Source organism: Triticum aestivum, chromosome 6B, assembly GCF_018294505.1.
Source record: "Triticum aestivum cultivar Chinese Spring chromosome 6B, IWGSC CS RefSeq v2.1, whole genome shotgun sequence".
NCBI classification, from domain to species: Eukaryota; Viridiplantae; Streptophyta; class Magnoliopsida; order Poales; family Poaceae; genus Triticum; species Triticum aestivum.
Genome location: NC_057810.1, coordinates 61,275,173 through 61,287,565, shown reverse-complemented (window position 1 = coordinate 61,287,565; position 12,393 = coordinate 61,275,173). Strand labels below are relative to the sequence as shown.

General features: G+C 46.1%; 1 protein-coding gene across 1 annotated transcript; it reads right to left on the bottom strand.

Moving 5' to 3' along the window:
* Positions 1-8,684: 8,684 nt before the first annotated feature.
* On the bottom strand, positions 8,685-11,168 carry LOC123133483 (protein transport protein SEC31). Its single transcript, XM_044552963.1, has 3 exons — positions 10,668-11,168; positions 10,104-10,586; positions 8,685-8,977 (listed from the first exon to the last, which is right to left on the bottom strand). The coding sequence occupies exons 1-3, from the start codon at positions 11,104-11,106 to the stop codon at positions 8,973-8,975; spliced, it is 927 nt and encodes a 308-aa protein (XP_044408898.1). The 5' UTR covers positions 11,107-11,168; the 3' UTR covers positions 8,685-8,972.
* Between the last annotated feature and the right edge of the window lie 1,225 nt (positions 11,169-12,393).

The window sequence follows — 12,393 nt, the reverse complement described above, 5'->3', positions numbered from 1 at the left end:
CTGGTGCCCTTGGCCCATTAGGCCAAGGCGCACCCCCCTACAGCCCATGTGGCCCCCTGGGACAGGTGGACCCACCCGGTGGACCCCCGGGACCCTTCCGGTGGTCCCGGTACAATACCGATAACCCCGAAACTTGTCCCGATGCCCGAAACAGGACTTCCCATATATAAATCTTTACCTCCGGACCATTCCGGAACTCCTCGTGACGTCCGGGATCTCATCCGGGACTCCGAACAACATTCGGGTTACTGCATATACATATCCCTATAACCCTAGCGTAACTGAACCTTAAGTGTGTAGACCCTACGGGTTCGGGAGACATGCAGACATGACCGAGACTCTCTCAGTCAATAACCATCAGCGGGATCTGGATACCCATGATGGCTCCCACATGCTCCTCGATGTTGTCATCGGATGAACCACTATGTCGAGGATTCGATCAAACCTTGTATGCAATTCCCTTTGTCAATCAGTACGTTACTTGCCCGAGACTCGATCGTCGGTATCTCAATACCTTGTTCAGTCTCATTACCGGCAAGTCACTTTACTCGTACCATAATGCATGATCCCGTGTCCAACACCTTGGTCACATTGAGATCAATATGATGATGCATTACCGAGTGGGCCCAGAGATACCTCTCCGTCATACGGAGTGACAAATCCCAGTCTCGATCCGTGTCAACCCAACAGCTACTTTCGGAGATACCTGTAATGCACCTTTATAGTCACCCAGTTACATTGTGACGTTTGGTACACCCAAGGCACTCTTACGGTATCCGGGAGTTACACGGTCTCATGGTCGAAGGAAGAGATACTTGACACTTGCAAAGCTCTAGCAAAACGAACTACACGATCTTTTATGCTGTGCTTAGGATTGGGTCTTGTCCATCACATCATTCTCCTAATGATGTGATCCCGTTATCAACGACATCCAATGTCCATAGTCAGGAAACCATGACTATCTGTTGATCACAACGAGCTGGTCAACTAGAGGCTTACCAGGGACATTGTGTGGTCTAAGTATTCACACGTGTATTACGATTTCCGGATAATACAGTTATAGCATGAATAAAAAACAATTATCATGAACAATGAAATATAATAATACTTTTATTATTGCCTCTAGGGCATATTTCCAACAGTCTCCCACTTGCACTAGAGTCACTAATCTAGTTACATTGTGATGAATCGAACACCCATAGAGTTCTGGTGTTGATCATGTTTTGCACGCGAGAGAGGTTTAGTCAGCGGATCTGCGACATTCAGATCCCTGTGCACTTTGCAAATCTCTATGTCTCCATCTTGAACATTTTCACGGATGGAGTTGAAACGACGCTTGATGTGCCTGGTCTTCTTGTGAAACCTGGGCTCCTTTGCGAGGGCAATAGCTCCAGTGTTGTCACAGAAGAGTTTGATCGGCCCCGACGCATTGGGTATGACTCCTAGGTCGGTGATGAACTCCTTCACCCAAATCGCTTCATGTGCTGCCTCCGAGGCTGCCATGTACTCCGCTTCACACGTAGATCCCGCCACGACGCTCTGCTTGCAGCTGCACCAGCTTACTGCTCCACCATTCAACATATACACGTATCCGGTTTGTGACTTAGAGTCATCCAGATCTGAGTCGAAGCTAGCGTCGATGTAACCCTTTACAACGAGCTCTTCGTCTCCTCCATAAACGAGAAACATGTCCTTTGTCCTTTTCAGGTACTTCAGGATATTCTTGACCGCTGTCCAGTGTTCCTTGCCGGGATTACTTTGGTATCTTGCTACGAAACTTACGGCAAGGTTTACATCGGGTCTGGTACACAGCATGGCATACATAATAGATCCTATGGCTGAAGCATAGGGGATGACACTCATCTCTTCTTTATCTTTTGCCGTGGTCGGTGACTGAGCTGAGCTCAGTCTCATACCTTGTAACATAGGCAAGAACCCCTTCTTGGACTGATCCATTCTGAATCTCTTCAAAATCTTATCAAGGTATGTGCTTTGTGAAAGACCTATGAGGCGTCTCGATCTATCCCTATAGATCTTGATGCCTAATATATAAGCAGCTTCTCCAAGGTCCTTCATTGAAAAACACTTATTCAAGTAGGCCTTAATGCTGTCCAGAAATTCTATATTATTTCCCATCAGGAGTATGTCATCTACATATAATATGAGAAATGCTACAGAGCTCCCACTCACTTTCTTGTAAACGCAGGCTTCTCCATAAGTCTGCATAAACCCAAACGCTTTGATCATCTCATCAAAGCGAATGTTCCAACTCCGAGATGCTTGCACCAGTCCATAAATGGATCGCTGGAGCTTGCATACTTTGTTAGCGTTCCGAGGATCGACAAAACCTTCCGGCTGCATCATATACAGTTCTTCCTTAAGATGCCCGTTAAGGAATGATGTTTTGACGTCCATCTGCCATATCTCATAATCATAGTATGCGGCAATTGCTAACATGATTCGGACGGACTTTAGCTTCGCTACGGGAGAGAATGTCTCGTCGTAGTCAATCCCTTGAACCTGTCGATAACCCTTAGCGACAAGTCGAGCTTTATAGATGGTAACATTACCATCCGCGTCTGTCTTCTTCTTAAAGATCCATTTGTTTTCTATCGCTCGCCGATCATCGGGCAAGTCTGTCAAAGTCCATACTTTGTTTTCATACATGGATTCTATCTCGGATTTCATGGCTTCAAGCCATTTGTTGGAATCCGGGCCCGCCATTGCTTCTTCATAGTTCGAAGGTTCATTGTTGTCTAACAACATGATTTCCAGGACAGGGTTGCCGTACCACTCTGGTGCGGAACGTGTCCTTGTGGACCTACGAAGTTCAGCAGTAACTTGATCCGAAGTACTTTGATCATTATCATGGTTTTCCTCTTCAGTTGGTGTGGGCATCACAGGAACGGTTTCCTGTGCTGCGTCACTATCCCGCTCAAGAGGTAGTACTTCATCGAGTTCTACTTTCCTCCCACTTACTTCTTTTGAGAGAAACTCTTTTTCCAGAAAGCATCCGTTCTTGGCAACAAAGATCTTGCCTTCGGATCTTAAGTAGAAGGTATACCCTATAGTTTCCTTAGGGTATCCTATGAATACGCATTTTTCCGACTTGGGTTCGAGCTTTTCAGGTTGAAGTTTCTTGACATAAGCTTCGCATCCCCAAACTTTTAGAAACGACAGCTTAGGTTTCTTTCCAAACCATAATTCATACGGTGTCGTCTCAACGGATTTAGACGGTGCCCTATTTAAAGTGAATGTAGCTGTCTCTAGAGCGTATCCCCAAAATGATAGCGGTAAATCGGTAAGAGACATCATAGACCGCACCATATCCAATAGAGTGCGATTACGACGTTCGGACACACCGTTTCGCTGAGGTGTTCCAGGCGGCGTGAGCTGTGAAACGATTCCACATTTGTTTAAGTGTGTACCAAATTCGTGACTTAAGTATTCTCCTCCACGATCTGATCGTAAGAATTTTATCTTTCGGTCACGTTGATTCTCCACCTCATTCTGAAATTCCTTGAACTTTTCAAAGGTCTCAGACTTGTGTTTCATTAAGTAGACATACCCATATCTACTCAAGTCATCTGTGAGAGTGAGAACATAACGATATCCTCCGCGAGCCTCAACGCTCATTGGACCGCACACATCGGTATGTATGATTTCCAACAAGTTGGTTGCTCGCTCCATTGTTCCGGAGAACGGATTCTTGGTCATTTTACCTAAGAGGCATGGTTCGCACGTGTCAAACGATTCATAATCAAGAGACTCTAGAAGTCCATCGGCATGGAGCTTCTTCATGCGCTTGACACCAATGTGACCAAGGCGGCAGTGCCACAAGTATGTGGGACTATCGTTATCAACTTTAAATCTTTTGGCATCTACACTATGAACATGTGTAATATTACGCTCGAGATTCATTAAGAATAAACCATTGACCATCGGAGCATGACCATAAAACATATCTCTCATATAAATCGAACAACCATTATTCTCAAACTTAAATGAGTAGCCATCTCGTATTAAACGAGATCCAGATACAATGTTCATGCTCAAACTTGGCACTAAATAACAATTATTAAGGTTCAAAACTAATCCCGTAGGTAAATGTAGAGGCAGCGTGCCGACGGCGATCACATCGACTCTGGAACCATTCCCGACGCGCATCGTCACCTCGTCCTTCGCCAGTCTCCGTTTATTCCGCAGCTCCTGCTGTGAGTTACAAATATGAGCAACGGCACCGGTATCAAATACCCAGGAGTTACTACGAGTACTGGTAAGGTACACATCAATCACATGTATATCAAATATACCTTTGGTGTTGCCGGCCTTCTTATCCGCTAAGTATTTGGGGCAGTTCCGCTTCCAGTGACCCTTCCCCTTGCAATAAAAGCACTCAGTCTCAGGCTTGGGTCCATTCTTTGACTTCTTCCCGGTAACTGGCTTACCAGGCGCGGCAACATCTTTGCCGTTCTTCTTGAAGTTCTTCTTACCCTTGCCCTTCTTGAACTTAGTGGTCTTATTGACCATCAACACTTGATGTTCTTTCTTGATTTCAGCCTCTGCTGACTTCAGCATCGAGAACACTTCAGGAATGGTCTTTTCCATTCCCTGCATGTTGTAGTTCATCACAAAGCTCTTGTAGCTTGGTGGGAGCGACTGGAGGATTCTGTCAATGACCGCCTCATCTGGGAGGTTAATGTTCAACTGGGTCATACGGTTGTGCAACCCAGACATCTTCAGGATGTGCTCACTGACAGAACTGTTCTCCTCCATCTTACAACTGTAGAACTTGTCGGAGACATCATATCTCTCGACCCGGGCATGAGCTTGAAAAACTAGTTTCAGCTCTTCGAACATCTCATATGCTCCGTGATGCTCAAAACGCTTTTGGAGCCCCGGTTCTAAGCTGTAAAGCATGCCGCACTGAACGAGGGAGTAATCATCAGCGCGAGACTGCCAAGCATTCATAATGTCTTGGTTCTCTGGGACGGGAGCGTCACCTAGCGGTCCTTCTAGGACATATTGTTTCCTGGCAGCTATGAGGATGATCCTCAGGTTCCGGACCCAGTCCGTATAGTTGCTGCCATCATCTTTCAGCTTGGTTTTCTCTAGGAACGCATTGAAGTTCATGTTGACATTAGCGTTGGCCATTGATCTACAAGACATATTTGCAAAGGTTTTAGACTAAGTTCATGATAATAAAGTTCTAATCAAATTACGAACTCCCACTTAGATTAGACATCCCTTTAGTCATCTAAGTGTTACACGATCCGAGTCGACTAGTCCGTGTCCGATCATCACGTGAGACGGACTAGTCATCGTCGGTGAACATTCTCATGTTGATCGTATCTTCCATACGACTCGTGTTCGACCTTTCGGTCTCCGTGTTCCGAGGCCATGTCTGCACATGCTAGGATCGTCAAGTTAACCCTAAGTGTTTTCGCTGTGTAAAACTGTCTTACACCCGTTGTATGTGAACGTAAGAATCCATCACACCCGATCATCACGTGGTGCTTAGAAACGACGAACTGTAGCAACGGTGCACAGTTAGGGGAGAACACTTCTTGAAATTTTATAAGGGATCATCTTATTTACTACCGTCGTCCTAAGTAAACAAGATGCATAATACATAATAAACATCACATGCAATTATATAGTTGTGACATGATATGGCCAATATCATATAGCTCCATTGATCTTCATCTTCGGGGCTCCATGATCATCTTGTCACCGGCTTGACACCATGATCTCCATCATCATGATCTCCATCACCGTGTCTTCATGAAGTTGTCACACCAACGACTACTTCTACTTCTATGACTAACGTTTAGCAATAAAGTAAAGTAGTTTACATGGCGTTATTCAATGACACGCAGGTCATACAAAAAATAATGACAACTCCTATGGCTCCTGCCGGTTGTCATACTCATCGACATGCAAGTCGTGAATCCTATTACAAAGAACATGATCTCATACATCATAATTCATCATTCATCACAACTTCTGGCCATATCACATCACATGATCAATCACTGCAAAAACAAGTTAGACGTCCTCTAATTGTTGTTGCATCTTTTACGTGGCTGCAATTGGGTTCTAGCAAGAACGTTTTCTTACCTACGAATCACCACAACGTGATTTTGTCAACTTCTATTTACCCTTCATAAGGGCCCTGTTCATCGATTCCGCTCCAACTAAGGTGGGAGAGACAGACACCCGCCAGCCACCTTATGCAACTTGTGCATGTCAGTCGATGGAACCGGTCTCACGTAAGAGTATGTGTAAGGTTGGTCCGGGCCGCTTCATCCCACAATACCGTTGAGCAAGAAAAGACTAGTAGAGGCAAGTAAGATGACAAAATCCACGCCCACAACAAAGTTGTGTTCTACTCGTGCAAAGAGAACTACGCATAGACCTAGCTCATGATGCCACTGTTGGGGAACGTTGCAGAAAATTAAAATTTTTCCTACGGTTTCACCAAGATCCATCTATGAGTTCATCTAAGCAACGAGTCTAGGGAGAGAGTTTGCATCTACATACCACTTGTAGATCGCGTGCGGAAGCTTGCAAGGTGATGATGTAGTCGTACTCGACGTGATCCAAATCACCGATGACCTGCGCCGAACGGACGGCACCTCCGCGTTCAACACACGTACGGAACAGCCACGTCTCCTCCTTCTTGATCCAGCAAGGAAGGGAGGAGAGGTTGAGGGAGATGGCACCAGCAGCAGCACGACGGCGTGGTGTTGATGGAGCTGCAGTACTCCGGCAGAGCTTCGCTAAGCACTATGAAGGTGGAGGAGGTGTTGGGGAGGGAGAAGGAGGCAACCAAAAGCCAGGGCATTCAGGTATGAAGTCCCTCCTCTCCCCCACTATATATAGGGGTGCCAAGGGGGGGTGGCCGGCCCTAGGAGATCCAATCTCCTAGGGGGTGCGGCGGCCAAGGGGGGTTTTCCCTCCCCCCAAGGCACCTAGGAGGTGCCTTACCCTCCTAGGACTCTTGCCCCCTTAAACCCTAGGCGCATGGGCCTATGTGGGGCTGGTGCCCTTGGCCCATTAGGCCAAGGCGCACCCCCCTACAGCCCATGTGGCCCCCCGGGACAGGTGGACCCACCCGGTGGACCCCCGGGACCCTTCCGGTGGTCCCGGTACAAACCGATAACCCCGAAACTTGTCCCGATGCCCGAAACAGGACTTCCCATATATAAATATTTACATCCGGACCATTCCGGAACTCCTCGTGACGTCCGGGATCTCATCCGGGACTCCGAACAACATTCGGGTTACTGCATATACATATCCCTATAACCCTAGCGTAACTGAACCTTAAGTGTGTAGACCCTACGGGTTCGGGAGACATGCAGACATGACCGAGACTCTCTCAGTCAATAACCATCAGCGGGATCTGGATACCCATGATGGCTCCCACATGCTCCTCGATGTTGTCATCGGATGAACCACTATGTCGAGGATTCGATCAAACCCTGTATGCAATTCCCTTTGTCAATCGGTACGTTACTTGCCCGAGACTCGATCGTCGGTATCTCAATACCTTGTTCAGTCTCGTTACCGGCAAGTCACTTTACTCGTACCGTAATGCATGATCCCGTGTCCAACACCTTGGTCACATTGAGCTCAATATGATGATGCATTACCGAGTGGGCCCAGAGATACCTCTCCGTCATACGGAGTGACAAATCCCAGTCTCGATCCGTGTCAACCCAACAGCTACTTTCGGAGATACCTGTAATGCACCTTTATAGTCACCCAGTTACGTTGTGACGTTTGGTACACCCAAGGCACTCTTACGGTATCCGGGAGTTACACGATCTCATGGTCGAAGGAAGAGATACTTGACACTTGCAAAGCTCTAGCAAAACGAACTACACGATCTTTTATGCTGTGCTTAGGATTGGGTCTTGTCCATCACATCATTCTCCTAATGATGTGATCCCGTTATCAACGACATCCAATGTCCATAGTCAGGAAACCATGACTATCTGTTGATCACAACGAGCTGGTCAACTAGAGGCTTACCAGGGACATTGTGTGGTCTAAGTATTCACACGTGTATTACGATTTCCGGATAATACAGTTATAGCATGAATAAAAAACAATTATCATGAACAATGAAATATAATAATACTTTTATTATTGCCTCTAGGGCATATTTCCAACAGGTAGACAGACAGCATAGTAGATGAACTGGAAACTGCAACTCTATCTGACTGACTGCAGATATATAGATTGTCAGCAGTAAGCCATCTATGATAATGAAACATTCTCAGTAGCTGGTGCAAATCATCATCATTATGATGTGTCTGTTCTTGGCAGGAATTGCAAAAACTTGCTACTTACAAGTATCCCCATGATGTTTTGGCCAAAGAATCAAATATATCCAAGTTTCAAAAGTATACATGCATGCTCGTAAGGAAAAGTAGGGTTTGGCAAACAATCAAGTTTTCTCACAAAATCCAAGCTGATTCCAAGGAAAAGCAGAACAATTAAATTGATTTGCTGCCCTGCTCTATCAGTATTTTTGAAGCTTCTTACGATTCTATCATAAAACCACTGCATTTTCCAGTTAGGCGAAATGATGATATAAAGAAACTGCATGATCACCCACTCATTGCAAAAATCCCTACGGTGAAATGTTTCGTCAACGAATCACATTACAGAGATGAATGTCAGAAGAGTGGCTATATCCAGCGTCAACAATTTCAGCAGTCCTGACTCCTGAATCATAGGAACGCGAGGCCAAAACACCTGTTCTGTCGATGGAACGGAGTGAGTTTAGCTAGCAGAAGAAACACGAGAGCTGCTGATTGCATTTTTCTAAACCTATATCTATCTGTTCTATAGGCAAAAGTAGGCGTCCAGTTCAGCTGTCATCGTATCCTGAACTTGTGAAGAACTCCCACTCTGATCTTCATCTACTCTGCGTCGACATCCGGGTGTTGCAGCTCATCCTAGGCTGAATTAGAAGAAATTATGAGCGAGTTAGGCAGCAGGCATGATTAATAACAAGATCAAGAAGGGAAAATCTTCAGACAATATAATGTGCAAGGAACTAATCTTTATGCGCTATTGTAAGATACTAACTGAATTATATTCAGAGGTTTTCTTTTTTCGAGGAATTAATTGAGAGGTTAGAAAATTAGTATATTATCTGCAAAGGTGAAATGAGACGACTGAACTTGATTTGCCTATCTACCTATAGGCAAATGTTCCAGAATGGAACTGAATTATCTGAATCAAGGACTGAACAAATCCACATGGCAAATCGAACTACTTTTACTCTTCTATAATACCGCAACAGTTTCAGGCAACTACCAAATCCTAAATAAACTACTTTTACTCTTCTATAATATCCTTTTTCCAAGCACGATCGGATTAGCACTCAACTAAAGAAAGATTCTACATATTTTCATGCAGTAAAATAGTATCTAGACCAACATCTGTACATTGTGCATAACAGATGCAAGACCAGAGTACATTCTTGCCAAAGAATATCAGGAGGAGGCAGATGAACAATGTAAATCTCAGAATTTTGTAGAATAAAAAAAAACAAGATCAAAGATTACAGCTGATGTACAAAACCTGAATACAGCTCATGTGCAGAAATAAGGTTCATTTAAATTAGTGTTGTTGGAACCTGCATTTTCCATTTTGTTCACAGAGTTAATTCAAACGGATATCACCATCTTCTATGTTAAGGCCAAAAGGAGATGAATCAACTGATTTGGTGTTTTAAGTTCCATAATTATTTATTACCCCAATAACAGATCTTCTTTTACTTATCTACTGTACAAGATTACAACGGTTGCATGCAGACAATTCCTAACACCTATCAGTTTAGACTACAAGAGTTTCAGTAAACTGTTTTTTTCAGACTACAACAGTTTCAGTAAACTGTTTTTTCAGACTACAACAGTTTCAGTAAACTGTATCAAGCACAAGCAGATTAGCACACACAAAAAAAGACCATTGCAATGCAGCAAATAGCATCTACACCAAAATCTGAACGTTGTGCATGACAAATGTAATCAAAGATCATCAGTTGCTGTTCATGAAAAATTTCTGTGCAAATCGTAGTGTACCTGTCCTGTACCCTGAGGAGCTGCCGCAGTCCTCACTCCTGTACCCTGACGAAACCCCGTGAAGGACCCCTGCTGATGCTCGAACTGAACCCGTATGAACACCGGAGGGCTCGACGCGAACGAGTAGCCGTGGAACTGGAATGGAGGGTGGCGGTGCGGCGCCGCGAGCTGGATCGGACGCACCCCGTTGGTGTAGCGGGCGAGCTGGGACCTGGGAGTGCTGCCCGAAGCGCGGCGGCGCCTGGAACTGGGGCGGAGGCGCGTTGAAGTTGCCGGGGGCCTGAAGCGGCTGGGACCGGAGCGGCGGCTGGACCTGAAACTGGAGCGGCGGCGGATGCCTCGGCTCGTTGACGGCCTGGAGATGCTGGCCGAGGTCCGGCTGCTCGAGCTGGAGCTTCTCGAGGTCCTGGAAGAGGTCGCCCATCGTGTACCCGAAGCGGTAGTCGCCGAACACCTGCACAGCAGGCAACAGGGCGGGAAGCCCTGAACGAATTCCTCCGATTAGTTTTGCAAGAAAGCAAGAACAAGAAATCAACAGGAGAACTCGGGCGGGACTGATCGCACCTGAGAGAACCGCCTTCGCTGCGGCGAAGGTCCCCGGGGCGGCGCAGGTCGGTGGACGCGCGGAGATCGTCCCCGCCATGGTCGTCGTGGCCGGAACGACAGAGGTCGGAGGAGTCGCCGAGGTCGTCCCCGCTGCGGCGTCCGCCTCGGCCATGGCCGCAGTCGTCTCCGCTGCGGTGTCGTCCGCGCGCCCGTAGAGCGAACCAAGCGACATGCCGACGGTGTCCCTGTCGAACGTGTAGCTGGGCGTCTTCCCTCCTCGCCGACGGTCCTTGCTCCTCCTCAGAGGACGCGGCGGCGCCGCTCTCCCGCCCCTGGGAGGACGCGGTGGCAAACTCCCCAGAACAGGAAAGGCCGCGTCGGCGGGGGGCCGCGAGGAGGAGGCAGCGGTGGCGGGCATGGAGGAGGAGGAGGAGGAGGAGGAGGAGGACGAGGCCATGGAAGCGGCCGTTGGGGGTGGCGGGAGTTTGAAGAAGAATTGGTTGGGGAGGCGGTTGGGCCGTTGGTTGGGGGTGGTGTTCCCCCGTATTTATACTGCTGCGCATAGCGCAAGAATCAAGATGTGCCTTCTTCTTCTTCTTCTGCCCCGTACCCCGCAGTGCAAAGCGCAAGAACCACGTACGTACGCGCGCACGCTCTCGGAAGCACGGATCGCTGGCTGAATCCAGCCTGAAGGCTACAGCATTTCTTGAGCACCTTGGCACTTTCAGAGGTCAGGTTACTAGTGGGATACGCTGCGCGCGACTCTTCTTTCTGGCGTTTTTTCCTTTTTTTTTGGTTGTTATTTCCGATTGTTTTTTTGTGTGTGGTTGGGTATGGGGCAGGGCTGGCTTGGTTATGTGAGTAGGGATGAAAATAGAGTGCAAACTTTCCACTTTTCCGGAGGAAAAATGGAAACGAAGAGGACATATGAAAACGGATTTTTTTTTGCAAAACGAAAGTGGAAGTGGAATTTTTTTATGCGGAAACGGAAAAAAAAAACAGAACAGTGTTTTCAACAGGCATGAAAACAGAACTTTCCGCTTCCTTGAGTATGGAATCTCCGTTTTAGTATAGTCTTATGGCTGCTTTGTAGCCCAACCACCAAACAATACACAATGACACAATAAGCAGAATGAGTAGAATGAATCATTTCAGGCCCAACTTCTACTATCACACACATAGTTAAGTAGACCGTATATGCAATTCTCCAGTAGTACTACAATATTATGCTAAGTTGCTAACATAATCGTATTATTTTGTAGCCGTGTTAACAATTCATTAATTTGTTTGTTTTTGTGTGTTTCTCTATGATTTGAGGGGTTTTAAAGTTCCGTTCAATGCTCACTTCTATTTATGTGACCGCTCTGTATTTGCTCCATGTCTGTTTTCGTAGTATCTGTTTTCGTATTCATTTCTGGGGTTTCAGTATTCGTTTTCACTTCTGCAAAAAATATGAAAATAAATATGGTAGAACCTAGTTCCGCTCCGTTTTCATCTCTATATGTGAGTCCCTTAGAATTTTGCGGCGGCTTTGTACTTGATCCGTGCGTTTTATACAGAAGCTACACGTCGTCGTTTGTACTTTGGTGTTTCTTTCCTTTGGTCTTTTTGGAAAATTTGGAATGTTTGTATCTTGATTTTATTTTTATCTTTTATTGTTTTTAAAATATGTCAATGTTTTTTATCTATATGATTTAAGTATGCAGGTTTCTTAGGTTTTTTATAGCATAAGCTTGTGCCTCTT

Coding starts and splice junctions, on each gene's coding strand:
- LOC123133483 (XM_044552963.1), bottom strand. CDS start 11,106: ATGGCCTCGTCCTCCTCCTCCTCCTCCTCCTCCTCCTCCATGCCCGCC. Junction 10,587..10,667: donor AGCGAAGGCGGTTCTCTCAG/GTGCGATCAGTC, acceptor GAATTCGTTCAG/GGCTTCCCGCCCTGTTGCCT.